The sequence below is a fragment of the Microtus ochrogaster genome, chromosome 1, assembly GCF_000317375.1.
Source record: "Microtus ochrogaster isolate Prairie Vole_2 chromosome 1, MicOch1.0, whole genome shotgun sequence".
NCBI lineage: Eukaryota > Metazoa > Chordata > Mammalia > Rodentia > Cricetidae > Microtus > Microtus ochrogaster.
In genome coordinates, this window is record NC_022009.1 from 10,066,992 (window position 1) to 10,087,505 (window position 20,514).

The following is a 20,514-nucleotide window of genomic DNA, read 5'->3' on the forward strand; positions in this document are numbered from 1 at the left end:
AGATCTATACGTCCAGCTCCACCAGGGAGGAAGCAGATCTATACATCCAACTCCACCAGGGAGGATGCAGATCTATGCGTCCAGCACCACCAAGGAGGATGCAGATCTATGCGTCCAGCTCCACCAGGGAGGATTAAGATAGGGTTGGGGAGAGTCAGAGTAAAGAACTGAGCTGAAATCAATTCTTGGCAAAGCAGATGTACAGAAGGGAGGAGTTCAGGATGTGGAGGACATTGGGGTAGGGCAGAACAAGACAGCCAAAATGAAGCCTGACCTCTGAGGTCATACCCCCGGGAATGATCAGAAAGGGAATCCTGAAGCAATGCTTGAGAACGGGTGGGGAAGAAAAAGAAATCTGACTGACAAGCATTTCAAAAGTGTGCTATTGGGGAAATGTAAAGACTCAGGACTACACAGTAAGACCCTGTCTCAAAAGAAAAAGATAAAAAAGAAATGAATTCATATGACAGTCAACCTCATGGTTATCAATATCAAGCCTTAAATTAACAACTGACAAATGCCTCTCATGGACTCACTGAATAACATCCTTAGGACAGTCTCAGGTACAAGGTTCAAATCAAGCTTCTAGAGGCCCCAACAGAGGACCTCAGAAACAGGCAATGCTGACTTATGAATAAAAACAAAACTAATTTCCATTGGTATAAGTAAATTATTGAATATCACAATGAAATATTATACAACCTCTACAAAATGCCAATTAGAAAGACTGAGAAAATCTGTGTTATGCTAAGCATCTATATTTATGTGGCCTGCTTTATACATATATCAATAATGTGTGTAAGTACACATGTATACATTTATACATACATGATAATAAAACTATGGCAGCAGTGTTTAAGGAAAAAACAGTTAAAAGAATCCCACCAAAATGCTGATAGTCATTTGCTTATAAACGTAGGACATTTTTTTCTATTGGTTAAATTTTATTTAATGTCTAGGTTTTTGGTCACTGTTGTATTTTGAAACATGGGCACAGGGATAAAACAAGAGCTATGCACTTCTATCCATGTGCCACAGTGCTGTTACTGTAGAGATTTGTGTCTCAAGAATGAAATTTGTGTCTCTGGCAGCAAGCCCTATTTTTAGCCTCCTAAATCCTTTCCCCTAAATATCTACCGATGGGATTCCAGAGGAAGAATGCTACTCCCATGGATCAGTTCTGGCTCTGTAAAAATACTTTTAACTCTTGCCTGATGTGAGCTATCATTTGGACCAGGGCTCACTTGTAGGGTTACACATTCATAGTCAACAGTTATGCTGTCTGTTTCCAAAGGTCCTTTGCATTTCTGAGAAGGCCCATAAAGAAGAGAAAAAGAAAAAGAAAGAAAAGCCAGAGATAGAAGAACTACTACCTTCCTCGAATTCTAGAATTCTTATACCTATGGGAAATGACTACAGCACAGCAGAATGGAATGCAATGGCAGAATGTTTATAGACAAGATCAAAGACTAATTCCTACCAGACATGGTGGCACTCTCCTTGAATCCAGTGCTGGGGTGGCAGAAGCAGATGGATCTCTGTGAGTTCAAGGTCAGCCTGGTCAACAATACATTCCAGACCAGCCTGAGCTACATAGAGAGACCCTGTCTCACAAAAACAGACAAGAAATTGATCCACATAAGAGACAACCTCAATATCAAGTCGTAGGCACCATATTTAGAATCAAATGACAAAGGCCTCTCATGGAGTCACTGAATAGCATCCTCAGGACTGTCTCAGGTACAAAGCACAAACCAGGTTATTAGTCCACAGGTGGTTTTTAAAAAGCCAATGCTTTGCAGTTCGTCTACTCTTCCTGCAGTGAGTATTTCTATAATACACTTTTAACGGTTAGGAAAATCACTTCATTATCAAATGTTGATGTTTAATGTTTTATTTAAGTTTAAGGAGGCTTGCTTCTTCAAAGCTCCTTGAGCTGGCTAGGAAGTATGATTCTGGAGTGACAGATAACATGAAGATGAGCAATACAAACGCAGAGGTTCTAGACTCTGTCTTAAACACTCTGCAGCAAAGGGGCCTGTGCGACACGATCACAGAAGAAAAGTGTGCATCGAGAAGGTGATCATGGGGGAGAAGAGACGACAAAGCACTGGCAGAAATCACCTCTCGGTGATATGGGTTCCTAGAGTGTTGTTTTATTGCCCGTAGGTTTTTATTTTCTATAATACTTAATATGTGTGTTTGTAATAATAATAATAATAATAAATAATAACACAGCCTCCGTCTCACCTTAAAATGTTATACACCTGCATTTCCTGGACCTTGCAAAGTGCCATGTTCAGAATCAAATGGCAGAACCCACTAGAACAGTGGTTCTCAACCTGTGGGTCACAACCCCTTTCAGGAGTCACCTAGGACCGTCGGAAAACACTGACATTTATATTATGATTTATAATAGCAAAATTATAGCTATGAAATATCAACAAAAATAATTTTATAGTTGAGAGTCACCACAACATGAGGTGACCAACAACAACATATTAAAGGGTCGTGAAGGAAACTTTAAAGGAAAGTTGAGAACCACTGCCCTAGTAATAAGAGATGTGGGGTAACCTCTCCCTACGAAGGGATATAGGTTTTTAAGTGTTCGTGAAAAAAAAAGTTGATCTTGCAGCATTTCTGCTCAAAATAAAGACCTTAAAACATTCTGTATAAAGTTTCGACAAATAGATAAATTTTAGGATGAAATACTGAAGCTGAGACCCTACTGGCTGTTTTTATGGTGTTCGTCATTGCTCTACTCCTGAAGAAACCACAGCTGCTGGTGAGATGCATGATCAGCTCTTTGTAGTGTTCCCTTTAAAACACCAGTAGTAAGCTTGGCAGCCCTGGACTACTGAGCTGTTACAGCTTACTAAAAGTCATCCACTTAATGCTTCATCTGTAATGATTCCAAAACAGCTGTTATTTACCTGGGCAACACTACTCAGATCAAAATAATCCTCTAAGTCAACTTTGGACTACGTTCCCTTAGTCCTGACGTTTAACTGACAAGTTGTGACAGTTCCAAGAGCCACTGTGGACCAAGAAGTAAAAAATACCTTTGGAAAGCATAATAATACGCCATAAGTATGTTATATCAGAGACATGGCCATCACAGCAATTATTAAAGTGTCAGATTTAAGACCAAACAAAATAACTTTCAATGAAACAAAAGACACGCTTCGCAATGCCGAGAATTGAAACTGAAGCACCAGGGGTGTGAGAAGCGCTCTACCAAGTGAAGCCAATGGACAGGCCCGGTGGCTGAACCCAGAGAAGACAAAGATTAAGGGAAGATTGCTTGATGGATAACAATTACTCGTACTAAATGGCTAGTCCAGGATAGTAAGACCCTATTTCAAAACTAAAGAAAAAAATACAGTCAAGCCTCCATACTAAAAACTACAAACCACTGCTAAGGAAAATTAAGGATAGTAAAGTTCAAAGGTAGAACACATTTATGAATCGAAAGACTCACTATTAAGACAAGCATGGTGGGGCATGACTATACTCCTGATACTCAAGACAGAATTGCCACAAGTTTGAGGCCAGCCTGGGCTACATAGTAAACCTGAGGCTAGGTTGGGATACACAGGAATAACATGTCTCAAATAAATAAGAGGAAGAGGGTTGGGAAAATTGAATAAAGCTAGAATATTGAATAGCTAGTTAGGGATTAGTGTCTTAAAGACAATTGGGAATGGGCCCGTCCTCACTGCTGACTTTGGACCCTACCTGCTGTTTCCTAGAAAGGGAAACATCAGAGTATAAAAAACTAAATATAGAGTACAGAATACTAAATGTATAGTATAAAATACTACATGAAAAGGTGGAAGCTTTGTTGAGACCCAGTAAAGGAAACACACTTCCTCCTAGATAGAAGAATGGAACCTGAATTCCAGTTCTGATCCTTGGAGGAGACATGACATTCTGCTTTGCTCTGAAGGCTGGAACCTCGATAGCATGCTATGTGGGATTCCCCTCTGTATGCTGTGAATATGTTTTATTGCCATTGGTTAATAAATAAACTGCTCTGGTCTATGGCAGGGCAGAATAAAAACAGGCAGGAAATCCGAACAGAGACATAGGGAGAAAGTAGATGGAGCCAAGGAGATGCCACGTAGCTGCGGAAGGAGAAAGACACCAAAACCTTACCGGTAGACCACAGCCTTGTGGTGATACACAGATTAATAGAAATGGGTTAATTTAAGATGTAAGAGCTAGCTAGGAATAGGCCTAAGCTACTGGCCAAACAGTGTGGTAATTAATATAGTTTCTGTCTGATTATTCAGGTCTGGGTGGCCGGGAAACCAACGCACAGTCTCTGTCTACAATCTGTCAGTCACCCAGACAGGAGAGCGCTTCTCAAGAAAGCTGAAGACGTGGAAAATGGAGGAAGATTATTCCCTTAACGAGAGGGCATACACATCTCTCCCTTACGTTCCTCCCACAATGCAGTTCCTTAGCGTGTCTACAGTGCGGCTGCGTTTGGCCTGCTTACTTTACAGACTCAAAAATCCTTTCTTCCCTCCTAGCTCTTCTTTGGATACTGTCCAAAAAGCTAAGCATACTTGCTTTGACACTCTGGGATTTCTCACTGTTTCTCTGAAGATATCCCTACCCCTTACCCCACCCCTTACTCCACCCCTTACCCCACCCCTCACCCCACCCCTCACCCCACCCTACCTTCTGCACAGCTGCTTACAACAACTCCCATGAACAGAGCTGCCTTTTTTTCTTGGGTCCTAACTCAGAAGGGCAATGCTTTTTTTTTCCTTTTTTTTTTTTTTTCTGTCTCCGTCTCTCGCCTCACAACAGCTACTGAGATTCTCAGTGAGCTTGCTCTGCCGCCTTTGTCTCAAACGCTGATAAAACGACTGAGCATGCCCAGTTCTGACAAGGATTCAAAGCAACTCAAAGGCTCTTGCGCAGCTGGCAGGGCTGGAAGGTGCGCGACCAGCTTGGAAGACGGTTTTGCAGTTTCGAAAAATCTTCAGCGTACACCTGTGACAAGTCCAGGAGACAGAGTCACCTGATCACAGCAGGACTTGTGCGTGCTGAACCTGGTGGTACCAGTTTACAGTCCTCAATACTTCTGAGGCTGAGGCAGGAGGAACACAATTCAAGGTCTGCCTGGATTATATAATGAGAGCCTGTCTCAAAAAACAAACAAACAAAAAAAAAAATCCAAAGACCCAACTCATTGATAAAAGCAATGGGGACCCCATGATTTCTATTTCCAGTAGACAAAACAAAAACAATTATGTGTACAAAGCATTCAGAAAAGATGGATAAGCCATGAACAAACATCTTTTTAAACATACAGTTTGGTGTACACCTGAGAAAAGCGGGAGGTTATTAGTTACATAAGCCCCCTGAAATGTTATATATTTGTGTACGTGCGTGCGTGAATCCGAAGATTTCTTTTTTGTGATATGGTCTCTCATTGGCCTAGAACTCACCAAGTAGGTTAGGCAAGCTAGCTAGTGGGCCCTGGGGATCCAGCTGCCTCCACACCCCCACTCTGGGGTTACAAATGCACACCATGGTACCCAGCTTTTTTATGTGTGTTGTAAGGATCAAACCCAGATTCCTATGGCAACTACGCCATTTCCCTAGCCAAGTGTTTTGGTTTTGACGGTCATTCAGAATCTAGAACTGATGTGTCCCCATATTCCTGAGGTCACTAAAGGGCTCTTAATGAAAGGACCAAAATGAAAATAGAAAGAATAAATCACACTTGGCTGATCCCAGAGGAAAATAGGAAGGCTACCTTGGGAAAAGATCATTCTGAGACCACACAACCCCAGCCTAGCCACCTATAGACACAGGATTTGAATTTATTCCTGTTGCCAGAGAACGCCAAAGAAGATAAACTAATTTAGGATGCTCCAGCCTATTCCCAAAACACATGACCTGGGAAAAAAAAATCTTGGTGCTGCAAAAGCCTTACCCAAGCCTCATAGCAAGTCTTTGGTAACTGAAAGTGATCTCCCGGCACAAAATAACACACTTCAGCAGAGAACCAGGAAAGTGTTACAAGCAAATGAAAAACACTTGAGTAGCACTTTGTGGCTGAGTACTAAATATTTTCTAAGCTGGGCAATCCCACGAAATTCATAAAATCTGATGTCTTTTTATTCACTGGAAAAAAAAAATTGTAGCCAGGCAGCGGTGGCACAGGCCTTTAATGCCAGCAATCGGAAGGCAGAGGCAGGCAGTTCTCCAAGTTCAAGGCCAGCCTGGTCTACAGAGTGGGTTCCAGGACACCCAGGGCTACACAAAGAAACCCTGTCTTGAAAAAGAGAAACAGAAAAAAAGATTAGAAATCCATTTGTCTTGGTTACTTTCCTACAGCTGTGACAAAAATATTGTCACCAAGGCCACTTAAAGAAGGAAGGGTTTGGGGCTTGGGGTTCCAGAGGGCTAGGTCTGTCACCATCACAGTGAAGAAATGTGGCAGCATCCAGGCAGGCATGGGGGTTGGAAGAGCTGAAAGTTCACATCTCAGAGCACAGGCAAAAAGCAGAGAGAAAACTGGGAATGGTGCCTGGCATTTGAAACCTCAAAGCCAATGGCATATTCCTACTATAAGGCCATGCCTTCTAAACCAACTCCAACCAACCAAGTATTCAAATGCCTGAGCCTATGGGGAACATCCCAGGCAAGCCACACCATTAGGAAGAAGGGAGAGAGACATCTGTCATAGCGAGCCACAAAGTGACAGATGCAAGTGATAAAATAACATCTAGCTGGAAACTTCATTTTTTATGAAAAAGAACAGAGGCTATGTATTTGTATGTGCATGTTGTACGTAACTGTTTTTATGGAGATAAACATCCCAACTTATCCAAGTGTAGGATCAAGGGAAAATTGAAGAAGATGGTTTTTATTATTGTTTGGCTACTTTTAGCTTTGCAATGAGCATTTGTAACTTTTAAAAATAAGGAAGTATTCTAAAGAAGTCTTCTGTTTATAACAGAGATTCTGTTTATAGCAGAGATCTTGCCACGGAAAATAATGGACAAAAGCCCATTTTGTAAGCGTGGAACAGCTGCTGGGTACATGGAAGCTCAGCCCTGGGCCAGGACAAATCCAGAGCTCTTTGATGATCTTGGGGCCATCATCTCAAGTGCAGTTACTAAGTTGATTTTAAGGAAGTGTCCCCTCAGAGAATAAGGTTCACTGGGAAGACCTTGGACATGACTGAAGAATTGATTGCAGGTCACGGATACCTTACGTCTCTTTGTAGTCATGGGCCAAGAGATTCCATCACAGCATTAGAAACAATAGCTCGTCCCATGCCTGGTGCTCGGCTCAGGGTTAGTCAGGTGATCAAAGAAATGCTAGTCAGAGCAGATTGACAAGTTGCATATAAGAACTTATCTAATAGAAATTTAGAATTATCTAAAATGCCTTTTTAAAAAAAAAAAAGATGTCTTGCTTACTAATCTATGAAGATGCCATAATAAAACCTACTACTTTGTATGCTAACCTAAAAGATTTGTTACTTATTTGTTTTTAAAATGGTTTTGTGGAGAAAAGACTCTTGTTAAGATGCGAATTTTACATAATCCACAGAAGAAAAATTTGCTATATTATAAAGGTGAAGAATTTGCTTAGAGGGAGGGAGATTTAATGAAGGAAAAAAACATTTTTAGACATTATTTTTAAATCAATAGTTCAGGGATTTTTGTTGTTTTGCATTAAAATTAGCATCTGAAATCCAGCAATTGCAAAATGAATTTTGGGACCATTAATTGGCTCAGTGGGCAAATGGTCTTGCAGCCAAACCTGATGACCTAAAGTGTGATCCCTGTGATCCCCTTGGTGGAGGGAGAGAATCAGCTTCTCCAAGTTGTCCTCAGAACCTTCAAACATGAACCCTGGTATATGTGACCCACCCACCCCCCCTCACACAAAATTAATCATTATGGTTGAAAGAGAAAGGAAGTGTGAGAAAAGCTCTTCTCTTAAATGTCAGTAAAGAACGGAGAAGAAGCAATTCTTAGGAAACCACCATTTCATTTTGTGTCAAGGCAAAGGAACGCTAAAGCCCCAAAGTGGCATTTGAGGGACAATGAATCCACATAGCCCTAAGGAATGTCCCACAACTGCTAACGATTTGCAGAAAACATAATTTTATAACAGAGACGTTCATGGGCACCAACTTAACCTAAGGTTCACTGTTCTGTTCAGTAATAAAGATGAGAATTGATGTCTCTTTGATGTGAGCCCAGACAAGTACACAGCACCCCTAGTGAAATCCTGCCAATAGTACTTAACCTCAATGCAAGCTTCAGTTTGCTTACAGGAACCACAGGGGTTAGGCGTCATGATATAGTAGAAGAAAATGACCAAATCTTGAGAGTGGACTCTTTCTTTAAGGCAATTATGCCAACTTTAAAAAGCTAATGCCGTTTTTAAAAAATACAGCTATATTATTCTGAACTAAGAAGACTAGAAACCTATAACCAATTGCAACATGCAGTATCAGTCGACTCCTGGTTGCAAATGAAAGAGGATAGGAATCTCCTATTCAGAAGTTCTTCAGACAGGCCAGGTGTCATGGTGCACATCTGTAATTCCAGAAGTGATGAAGCAGAAACAGGACTGAGTTCAAAGCCATTCTGGGTTATATTGGTTGAAGCTAGCCTAGAGATTAGCACATATTCTCTCAAACAAATAAATAAATAAATTTAAGTTTAAAAACAGCACTTCAATATAAATATTTGGTGAGTTTCTGTTATTTCAAGTATGATCATATCATTATATCAGAATTTCTTCTTACTCTTAGGAAATGCATCCTTGAGTTTTTAGAGACAAAAGACCACTCCTAACATACTTTAAAACAACATAGCAGGCTGGAAATGGTGGTACATGCCTTTGATCCCAGAACTCTGGATGCAGAGGCAGGTGAATTTCTGTGAGTTAAAAGTGAGTCTATTCTGCATAGAGAGCTTCAGACCAGCCAGAGCTACATAGTGAGGCCCTGTCTAATAAATAAAGCAGCAGTGTGTGGGACAGAGATGGCAGGATTGCCATATGGTTTTGGCCTACAAAAGCGGCAATCTGGTGTCACACACATGTTAAAGCAAACATGGCAAAAATGCTCTAGCTTTTGAAGTTGGGTGCTGACTTCACATTTGTTTACTGTATTGTCCTTTCAACTCTCCATGTTTAAAAACTTGTGGGTGGATTCTTCCTGAAACTCTCGCTAAGTCATCTGTGCACTTCCGTAATTCCAGCATTCACTCAGTGACTTAGGAAGCAGGACTGTGAAAAGTCAGGCCCAACAGGGCTACCATGAGACCCTGTCTCAGGAAAAAACAAGAATGGAGGAGGAGAAAAGACAGATAACAAGATCTACCTTAACTTTTAAACTAAACTTTATCTACAGGAATTATTGGGAGGAGGGTGGCTGGAGAGATGCTCACTGCTTACAAGCACTTGTTGTTCTTGCAAAGGACCCAGGTTCAATTCCTAGCACCTACAGAATAGTTTACAACCATCTATAACTCCAGTCCACGGGATCTAGTGCCCTCTTCTGACCCCTACAAGCACCAGCCACACATGCTCCACATCCATACATGCAGGCAAAATACCCACATAAAATAAAATAACATAAACCTAATACAAATATTTTTAAAGTGGTTTGCTTTTCAAAATCCACCTATTCACTATCCTAAGCACAGTAAAAACCTATCTCAATTATGGCAAATAATGCTGTACTGCTGGAACAAGGCTAATATAAATCTCAACAATAACAGCAACAGCCAGCACAAGATTTATAGGTGTAAACATCTGGTTTTTATAACAAATAACAAAGTCAACAGCAATAAAACAAATCATTTAGTACAGCATATAATGTGTTATATTAAATTTACACAATGATATATATAAAAACACATACTGTTTATATCATACAGTAATTCAACAACAAGAATATCAAAACAGGAATCCAAACAGCTACTACTCATGCACAAAACATGCATATATTGGTACTTTAAAAAGGCTATTTTACACAATACTGTTTACCAAAAGCTTTCTAAAAAAAGTTAAAGCCCTTCCAAGTAAGTCAGTGGCCCAATGGGGACTGGAATGCACTAATATTTAGGCCAGAGTTTAGGCGGCACTGTGCTCAGCGAGCAATTATGGGCTTAGAGTCACGCCCATTAAGGGTGAATGTCTTTGCACCAAAGGACCAACATTTTATCACCAAGGCAAGCCCTCTAAGGGACAAACGGTTGTATTGGCTACAAGCCAGGAGCGGAGGAGAGAAAGGCATCAAAAACTGCTGGATACATGGCCCAAGAGAGGGTTACTGTAACAAAGGCTGGTGCACTACATATGGCAAAGGTTTTTTGTGAATCTTCTTAAGGTACTGTTGGTCTCCCTACCCTGATTGCCACCTCTAGATTCACAGTCTGGTCTACAAGTTCTAAATCCAATAAAAAGCATACTTCTGAGAAGAAAATGGGATGCGGAGACCTCTGAGAAGAGTTGACTGTATTAAAAAATTTACCGAAAGCAATGACCATTTTTTTTTTTTCTACGTACTCTATACAATTCAATGCAATGCCCATCATCTGGAAAGCCCTTTCAGGAACACAGCCCTAAAGAATCAAGGAGCAAGTACATGTCTTAAAAAATTCCATCCACGGACCTTGGAAACAAACGGTCTCATCCAAATAAAACCTGAACATCAAAAAACCTGTATTTTGCAGACGCTCGGACAATATAAACAAAAAAACAAAAAAAGTTTGATAATCAAAATTCATTCACTATCACCACCATTAAGACCTTACTATTTACTTCTAACTAGCGATACATCCTTCACCTTCCATCAAAGGCACTAGCGTCCATACATAATTTACCGTGGGCTTATCCTAACAAAAGGTAAGTATCCCATTTCAATATGACACAAATATTAAGACACCACTTTTTTTCCCCCCCAGAGACAAGGGGATCAGGAGGAGGAACACTGTCTACGTCAGCCACTCAAACGGTCGTCATTAGTTTCAAGGAGCCCGACCGGAAGCGGAGGATCTTCTTCTTGAGGTTGTGTGACGCCTTGATCTTGACAAAGGTTTTCGTGGGACAGGTGTGAAGGTCTGGGCCGGTGACCGTTTGAAGTGGGAGAGTCTGGACGAACTGGGACCAGATTAAACCCCCGCTCTCCTCCGAGTCGCTGGTGGTGGTGCTCTCGCCCACGAACTCGCCCTCGCTCACGCTGGACTCGCTGTCGCCGAAGCAGTTGGTGGTGTAGTTGCTCTGCTCGTCCTCGCTGGTGTCCACCACGGTCGAGTGGAAGAGCGACTCGCACTCGGCCGAGTACTCGGAGTCGCTGGCCACGTAGGCGTAGGGGCTGGGGTAGGGCAGCGCCACGGCCACCGGGTAGGCGCCCCCGTGCTCCCTGCGGGCCCGCCGCGCCCGCCGCAGGGCTTCCTCGTAGGAGACCTCGGCCGACGACTTCCACCGGCGGTAGTCGGTTCGCTTGTGCTTCGGTTTGGCCAACACCGGCTCCCGTCCGTGCGCGTGCGCCCTGCCGCCCGCCCGATGGCCGCCAGCGCCCAGGGCCCTGCTGGGAAGGCCCGCGTCAGGTGGCCCGCCGCGCCGGCCCTTGGAGGAGGCCTTCCTGAGTTTCCTGTTTGTATCCGAGTCGTCGGGGAAGCGGCACTTCTTGCCCGCCGCCCGCGTTTTCTCCCGAACGGTGGGCAGGCCGTGCTCCGGGGCCGCGGGGCCGCGGGCCTTCAGGGTGGCGCTCCTGGCGACGCCCGGGTTCCTGTGTGCACGGTGAGGCCTGGCGCCCGCCTGCTGCCCCGGGATGAACTGAGCCTTCACCAGATGCCCCTCTTCGAGGCTCTGAGACGAGCCCTCGCTTTTGAAGTCCAAGGGCGGCCGGTCCACCGCGGGCAGAGCCTGGAGGCCGCCCTTCTGCGGTATCTTCTTCTGGGGCTGCAGAGCTTTGTTCTCTACCGGGGCGACGGGGCCTCTGCCAGGACTAGCTGTAGGAGAGACAGCTGAGACCTGGCCGCTTTCCTTCGGGGACTCCCCCAGCCCCACCGGACACCTTGCCAGCTCTTGAGAGGCTGCCTTGGCGGTTTTGGGCAGATGCTTGCTTGGGGGTTCCATGGCCGCGCTGGCCGAGCAGCCTTCCGACAGAGCCAACCTCTTGTTTTCCAATGGCTCCGCCTTTGAGTCTTTTGACCTCTGCTTAGGTGGGGAGAATAGCCCGGTTTCCAAAGCGGCTATTCCCCCAGAGGGCAAACACATCTGTTTCGTATTCTTAAGGTTCACGCCACTGCCTTGTGGGACCACGACACCAGGGACCCTGACACACACACTTCCATTCCTCAAAAGCCCCTTGGTTGGGTCAGCGTTCACACTCGTTCTAGGTTTATTGGTCCTTACGGGGTGTGTTTTTTTCTGGACCAGGCTCAGAATGTAGCCATCCATTTTCTTACTGGATGAAGAAGGATGGGAAGTCGACCACAAACCGCTCGGAGATGGCAAGGAGTTATCAGCTTTGGGGGCGTTCAGTTCAGATCCGAGGCAAATGTCACTGGCGTGGCTCCCAAGCCCCTCCTCTTCTCGCAGAGAGCTGCCCGTCAGACAAAGGAGAAACATTGGGCTCTGCACAGCCACGGCATGAAGCGGACTGGGATATCGATATACATCATTCCCGTTTTTAGACACCAGATCACACTGGTATTTAGGATTCACATCTGCAATGACATCAAGGGAATTAAATTGTGGTGTGGAGGGGGAACTGCAAATTGCCCGGGAGGCCTGGTCTTCACAGTGGCCGCCTTTACATTCCAACCATCCTATGAGATCTGAAAAACATGTAAAGGTATACTGAAGAAATGAGCTGCCTGCGCCAGCCTGACTCTGGCCGGATGTCACTGAAGAAATGAACCGCTAGTGCAGCCTGACTCTGGCCGGATGCCACTAGAGAAACTTACAGCTGGAGAGAGAGTATCAAAGGATTGGGAAATACACCACACTAGCTCTTCTACAAGTTTACATGAAGGTCATGGGTTACTGAATGAAGGCAAAAAATATCCGAGAACTTTGACAAAAATATGTATCATGTCTTTAACAAAAAACATAAGCCACAGATAATGCCTTGAAACTACTGAATAATGAAAGGAAATACTTCCTGAATCTTAGCAACAGTGATGACATAAACCAGTGTAGTTTTTAAGATATGTAAAGAAACTCTGAAGTGAAGCACACCAAAATCCTAACAGTACCCTTCCAGTGTGGTGAGGGAAAAGCAGTGGTCATGCTCTTCTGTTTCCAGTAACTGTACTATAGATGTGAGCTGTCATGTGGATGTTGGGAATTGAACCCGGCTCCTCAGGGAGAGCAGTTAGTGCTCTTAACCACTGAGCCATCTCTCCAGCACCCTCAAATATTTTTAAGGACTATTTTTTTTTTTTTTTTGGTTTTTTCGAGACAGGGTTTCTCTGTAGCTTTGGTGCCCGTCCCAGAACTAGCTCTTGTAGACCAGGCTGGCCTCGAACTCCTAGAGATCCGCCTGCCTCTGCCTCCCGGGTGCTGGGATTAAAGGCGTGCGCCACCACCACCCGGCTTAAGGACTATTTTTATTTTTAAGTGTGTGTGTGTTGTGTGTGTGTGCATGCGCACGTATGTTAGTGTATATGTGTGCAGGTGCCCACAGAGATGACAGGATGCCATCAGACTCTGAGGCTGACTTACAAGCAGTGTGGACACCTAAAGTGCAAGAGCACAATGCACTGGACCAAAGCCTGCTCTCTAGTGCCACAGTAACCCTAGTAAAACTGCTCTCCAGTGCCCAGATCTTACCACAGTAACCCCTAGTAAAACTTAACACCCACTGTGTCTTCAGGAATGACACTAAGAACAATACTCTTAATAGGATAAGGAATATTTGGTAAGATTTTTAAAGACTGAGCAGTTTTATAAATTCCTTGGGGCTGGAGACAAGGTTCAGCAGTTAAGAGCATTTGCTGCTCTTTCAGAGAATCCGGATTCAGTTCCCCACATCTACATGACTCCCAGCTCTAGAGGATCTGACGCCCTCCCTCTTCTGGCCTCTGGACCTATGTGGTGCACATACATACATGCAGGCATATTCATACACATAAAATGCTTTTTTTTTTTAAGGAGAAATTCCATCAATCTCAAAAATGTACATGTCAAAATACAATGAAACAAAGCCCTTAGTTAAATGTTGATTTCTAGCTTGGAAAATGTTATAACAAAATCTTTTTATGACCTTCAGTTAGGGAAATTAGAAGTTTTTCTCTGTTATATCTATTTGTTTAAATAATGAGAACTTGCTATGTATAAAATTCTGTGTTAACTGTTCGGGGGAAAGTTTATGACCTTCAATTTTAGCAGTCTTGGGAGAAAAAGCAAAAAGATAATCTAGACTCAAGGATGATAAAATTTGTAAGGAGGTTGTTATTGTTGTTGTTGTTTTTAATGAAAATGCCATGTCTCAACAGATAATAAAAGCCTGTTAACAGTAGGGAAGCCCAGCACTGTGATGAGGACCTATAATCCCAGCAGGAAGAGGGCCAGGGGCAGGGGAGCCCGGAGTTAAGAAAGAAGAAAGGACAAAGACCTCTGAAGAAAAGAAAGGACAGGAAAAACCTAAAATGAGACCTCTCTAGCTGACATTGTTTCCCATCATCTCTCCCCTGGCGCCTTAAACCCACTTTTTTGTCTTAAAATCACATTCGCCTATGAGTCTCGTTTGCCTTTCTCTAGACTTAGAGTGGAACAACACGTTCCCCAAGGCCCAGCCCAACTGTCTCAATTATGTAATGTTGTACCGTTTGGAAGAGCTAGGAGTCTGTCTTCAAGGAAAACCTGCCCAAAGTGCCTTTTAATGGGTTTATAAAGTTTCCCTCTGAAACCAGATCTGCAGAGTGATGGGGAGCAATTAGCAATGAACTTGAGGCCCAGATACTAGATAACAGGTTCTGTACTCATCCCAAGTGGTTGATTGCTACTGATAACACACACTGTACAAATGCAAAGGCTTGACCAATTAGCAACCTCAGCTGCTCAGTGTGAGGTTTGTTTTGCCTGGACTCAAAAATCCAGCCTTGTACTCAGATGAAAATCACAGAGGGCAGTGGCAATCCCTGCTCCTCCAGCAGCTCTAATCCTCGGATTTTCTCTGCTCTTCTACACCAAAATATAGCAGGAAGGAGGGGGAGTTCCGGCTCAGGAGCTTCTAGCAATAGCTGGCTGGTAAGCCACAATTTTATTTTATTGTTTTAATCAGATGAGATGGTTAAATGTAACCATTTCTGAATTCTCTTGGAGTGGTGGGACAGCATAAATTAGACCTGAGTTTGAATCCTGCTGTGCCCGACTATATATAGACTCAAATCATTTAAATGACTTCACTTGGCCTCATTTTTTAATATTTAGTTTTATGTGTATATGTCTGAGTGTATGTACCACATGTGTAGAGGAGCCTGCAAAGGTCAGAAGAGGATCAGATCCCTTGGAACAAGAGTTACAGATGGTCGTGCTGGAACCTGAACTCAGGTCCTCCGCAAGAGCAGTAAGTGCCCTTTACTGCTGAGCCATCTCTCCAGCCCTCATTTTCTTAATACATAACTACACCCAAAGGGCAACAACTACACCCTGAAAAGTGTTAGGAGGATTCAAAGAAGATAAATGTATGCAGAGCATCACTAACAATACCATGATTATCTCTAAAGCCTGAGATGGATTATAATATACAGATTATGGGGAATTTCACCATGTGGGGTATTCTGAGAAACATGGAAGGGCCACTGTTCCCAGTATCAACCGCCTCTGGTTAGACTGATGGGCATATGTAACTTAATGTGTAGTTTAAAGAATAAAAGAGTTCCAGGACAGTTTTCAAAAGAAAATAAAGGACCAGACATGTAGCTCAGGGGTACCCCAGAAACACTAAAAGGAATGTAAAATGGGTCTGTAGATTGAATATAGTATGTGTTTAGTATATGCAAGAACCTGGATTCTATCACCAGCATGAGAGGAATGAGAGAAGGTCAGAAGGAGGAAGGGACGGACAGATGGAGGGGTTAAACAGCAAAGAAACAGAGTATATATCTCTATTATAGGGACAATTCCTCTAAAGCCAAAGTGTCTTTCTAATTCCATAATATAAAGTCAAATGGCACCCAAAGAGTTGGTTAGTCTAGATGTTCATCTAGACCAGAGTACAGGCTCTGTGTGGAACTGTGGCACCGAGTGCATGCAGCACACTGACCAAACTGTCTTCCTATCCAGGAAGCCGCTGAAGGCACATAATTTTAAAGACCCCTGACCTCACCCAATTAAAATTTCTGTCAATGCTAAAAATCCTTACCTGCAGATTTGGGGCAACCATCTGAGATAGTCAAAGCTGCCTCCAAGGGGCTGCAGAAGCAGGTGCTGGAATGGCAACTGGACAAACACTCACTGAACACGGAGTTAGAGGAATTGGAAAGGGATCCCGAAGCCCCATCACTCAGCTCATAAAACCCTACAAGTAAAAAGACGGTTGGAATTAAGATCATATTAAGCAATAATACATATTTATGTCTAAATAGGCAAACAGGTAAAGCATCAAGGAAAAGAAAAGCTGGTTTCTGATTTAGATTGTTGGGGAGATTCACATACATTGTAGATTTTAGGGTCCTGGTTATATGGTTTTATTTCAAAAATTCCTTAGAAAGGGCAAAAATTACATAACTCTGGGTATAGTTCAAAGTTCCCTTCATCTTCCACTTTTAAAGGTGTGTAAATCTGACAGAACCTCACCATCAGGAGTGTTTCAAAAGGAATAACTAAGTTCTCTGGGTGTGGTGGCTCATTCCTATAATCCCAGCACTCAGAAGGCTGAAGCAGGAAGACAAGAGTGATCAATCAGTCTGGGCTACCAAAAAACTGAAGGAAACACATAAGTAACTTTAAGAGAAAAAGAAACTTAGGAACCAAATGGCTTAAAAGAAGAAGATGAAATTGCGGTGATCTCAGGAAATTGAAGTGTGGCTCATCTTCTAGCCCAGATCTGACTTTCTCAGGTTCCAAAGCAGATCTGTTTGCTTCTCTAGAAGTCTGAATAGAACTTTGTGGGTTTTGGACTCAGGGGACATTAGGCAGCTCAATCTCATTATTAAAAATGTTGTAGACTGAATTTATTTCCTTCTTGAGCAACTGTATGGCAGGCTGCTATTCAAAAGTTCTCACACTGGAAGCAAACTCCATCACCACTTGCTAAGACATTTCCCTGAGGCGCCTGCTGGCTCACCTGAGCTAGGCCGGCTGTCCGTCTCCAGCTGCTCTTCGGACGTCTTTTCAACATCCAATCTCAGGTCACTTATCTGTTTGTCAAGTTCCTGCAGCTGATTCAGCAGACCGGCATCTCTTCTCCTCAAGCAGTTCTGATGGGGGAGAAGCAGGGAAAGAGAATGGGCACACTGGATGACAAAGCCAGAAAGTCTACAGAAGCCACTCCTCTAGACAGTCACTGAGCTCTTCGAGAGCAAACGCTACTGGATAATCTGAAACCAAAACCTCGAGAATGCAAGGCATGCCCTATCTTTAAACCTTTGGTGATGCAGAGTTCGTTCATTAAAATAGGGCCAGCAGCACTTGACTCAGTGAATAAAATAATGCTTGCTGCTTGAGCATGATGATCTGAATTCAGTGCCCTGAACCACACTGGAAGGAGAGAACCAAGTCCTGAAAAACTGTCCTTTTGCCTCCACAGGAACGATGCGGCGCACAGCTGCACTCGTTGGCACACATCAAACACACAATAATAAAATTTAAAAACTCTATACAGCTGAGTTGTAGCTCAGTGGTAGGGAGCTTGACTGGTGTGCACTAGCCTCTGTGCTCAATGCCCAGCACTGGAGGAAAGGACAAGACTTGTTCTTGGCTTTTGCTAATCTATACAAACTGTGGAGTTTTAATAGGGAAGGGCAAGGAATTTATACAGGCTTTGAATCATCTGGAGTACAGCCAGTTTAAAGAAAATCCTTCACAGAAGGCTCTTGAAGTCAGAGTAAGAGATTTCCTACAGTACACTATAATCTTTCTTAGGTGACATTTTCTGGCCAAATGTCATGGCCTACAGAATTTTGTTTTCTATTAGTTGCTTAGTGGGGCTTAATCAGTTTTAGGGCCTTTGAAAGCGAGAAATTAATACTAATAGCCAGCGCCAAGTATAATGTGAGCTAGCAGAATCCAAAACCCTCCAGGGAAAGCCCATCAAGATTTGAACTCAGCTTGGGTTTCCAAAGGTGACAGATTGGTTGTGCTAACTCACACTGCCATCTAGTGCTTCCTATTGCTAGAGAAGCAGAAGAACGCGAAAGGCATCTGGTTCAAATCAAGAATGCCAAGTCTACAAATGAAAACAGCCCCGTAAACCCTGACTGCAGTGGAATTCTTCTGACACACTGCCTAGCTCCCCTGAAGCGGACAATAGGAATGCGCCACGCACAATCTTGAGATCCGTGAAGACAAAAAGGCACTATTGTACAAGACAACGCTGAAATGTAAACGACCAGCCACAACCAGAAAGAACTGGCTCCAATTCACGTACATACAATTCTGTTCTATCACCAAAGAAACAGTAAAAATGCCAAAACAGAGAGAGCTATTGCACAAACCACAGCACACATCCTTGCAAAACAGATACACAGAAATAGCCAGTCCTTCCTCGTGTCCTATGATTTTAAAAGCTGGGAGACATAAGCCATATGCTTGCGTGCTAACATTTGAATTTCATCAGCTAAAAGATGAATTAAGCAAAAACGCTTTGATGCTCAATAAATACACAATCTAAAAACCGGCAATACAAGCAAACACGTGACAACCCCCAGCATCACTTTCAGAGGACCATTATCTAGCATAAGTAGTCTAATATAACAGGGCGGGTTAAGAATCTTTTTGCTGTTTCCAAAACTACATTTTGAGGTCACTGAAACAAAGCTACCGCCATTATTTTGAGGCGGCGTCAAAAGCTGTTCTCAACACATGAAGGTCCAAAGTTCTTTCCTTCCTTGTTAATGAAGACTGCACAGAATGACTGAGACGGTGACAGAAATCCAATAAGATAAATGCTCCCAGCGAGCAGCAGGTTTTCTCCTCTCCCACCTCCACCACCAAGCACAGCTGGCGGGCCGGATAAAATACGAGAGGAGGGGGCGAGCTCTCCGGCCAAATTGCCAGTATTTGCATCCAGTTTTAGCTGCCTTATACAAAGGACTTCTATTTAAAACTAAGCACCAGGAGAAAGAGACTTGCAGGGAAAAGAGCACCGGAAGGGGCACGGCTCCCAGCAGGAGCTTCGCTGTAACCGTAAAACTCAATGTTGGATAGTTAGCCGAGACACAAACTCCCTCCTCGCTTTTGTCCACCCCCCAGGGGAGGGGGAGTAACTAGGGAGACCACAAGGTGAAATGGCAGTCTAAGTGGGGGTCGCAAACCTCTGAGGAAGGGGGCATGCAGTAGCCTAACTTTCATCCTGGAACCAAGGGACTTCAAGAATTCCAAACGCTGGAGGGAAGGAAGAGCCGCCACCCCTCCCCGCCACCCGCGCGAGGTCGTCAGCTCCTCAGGTGACACAAAGCAGGCAACCTCCAGCAAGGCGTGGAAGTCACACGCCCCGGGCATCCACGACACCGGAGTCAGGGAAAATCGAGGAGCGACCAGAGGCTACCAGGCCACCCTTCGGTCCGGCCACCGGCCACCACCTACCAACTGCTTCCGCAGCAGCAAGATGTTCTCCTCCAGGAACTTCTCCTCCAGACGGCTGCGCTGCGCCGCGTCCCCTCGCAGCTCCCCGGAGCGCGGCGTGATAGTCGCCGAGGTCCCGGAGCAGCGCAGCGCACCGCGCACCAGCAGCTCCTGGCGTTGCCGCAAGTACCCCAGCTCCGCCAGCCCCGCCAGCGTGGCCTCCTGGCGCTCGCGGGTGCGCTGTCGCTCCGTGTCCGCCTCGCCCCTCTCGCGCCAGCGCCCCTCGGGCTCGGCGCCCCGGCCGGGGATCAGCGGCTCCGGCTCGCGCTCTGCGTCGGGCTTCATGACCCCGGCGAAGCCCGGTCAGCCCGGGCGCAGCAGCGAGCGCTAGGACCGCAGGCGAGCGCTCATGCCGCCAGCACTCGCGTCCCGCGCCGCTCCAGTCTGCCGCCCCGCAGCTGATAACGCCCCGGCCGCGCTACGTCACGCCCGGCCCCGCCACCAGCCACCCGCCACCCCGCCCGCCGCCGGCTTGCGGCGCTCAGCTCCTGACAGGCATCGTGGCCGCCTGCGCCCCGCCCCGGCTCCGCCCCGGCTCCGCGCCCCCTTTTCGGTCCGACGGCACCGCGGTCCCCTAGGCGCCAATTGGCTCCGCTCTATCTCCGGAGACCGTGGCGGGCGCGGGACGGGCATCTTGTTACAGCCAACCTCGCGGGCAGGTCGCTGGTGCCGTGGCTTCGGGCTCCCGGGACAACTTTCTGCAACTTAACCCCTTCT

General features: G+C 44.8%; 1 protein-coding gene across 2 annotated transcripts; it reads right to left on the reverse strand.

Annotated features, from left to right (window-relative positions):
- Positions 1-9,815: 9,815 nt before the first annotated feature.
- Dact1 (dishevelled binding antagonist of beta catenin 1) lies at positions 9,816-20,163 on the reverse strand. Of its 2 annotated transcripts, none has more exons than XM_005343180.3 (4): positions 19,759-20,163; positions 17,300-17,432; positions 16,376-16,531; positions 9,816-12,842 (listed from the first exon to the last, which is right to left on the reverse strand). In XM_005343180.3, the coding sequence occupies exons 1-4, from the start codon at positions 20,080-20,082 to the stop codon at positions 11,005-11,007; spliced, it is 2,451 nt and encodes an 816-aa protein (XP_005343237.1). In that variant the 5' UTR covers positions 20,083-20,163; the 3' UTR covers positions 9,816-11,004. The 2 variants fall into 2 exon arrangements, with proteins under 2 accessions (XP_005343237.1, XP_005343238.1); XM_005343181.2 differs by having other exon boundaries at positions 9,818-12,731.
- Between the last annotated feature and the right edge of the window lie 351 nt (positions 20,164-20,514).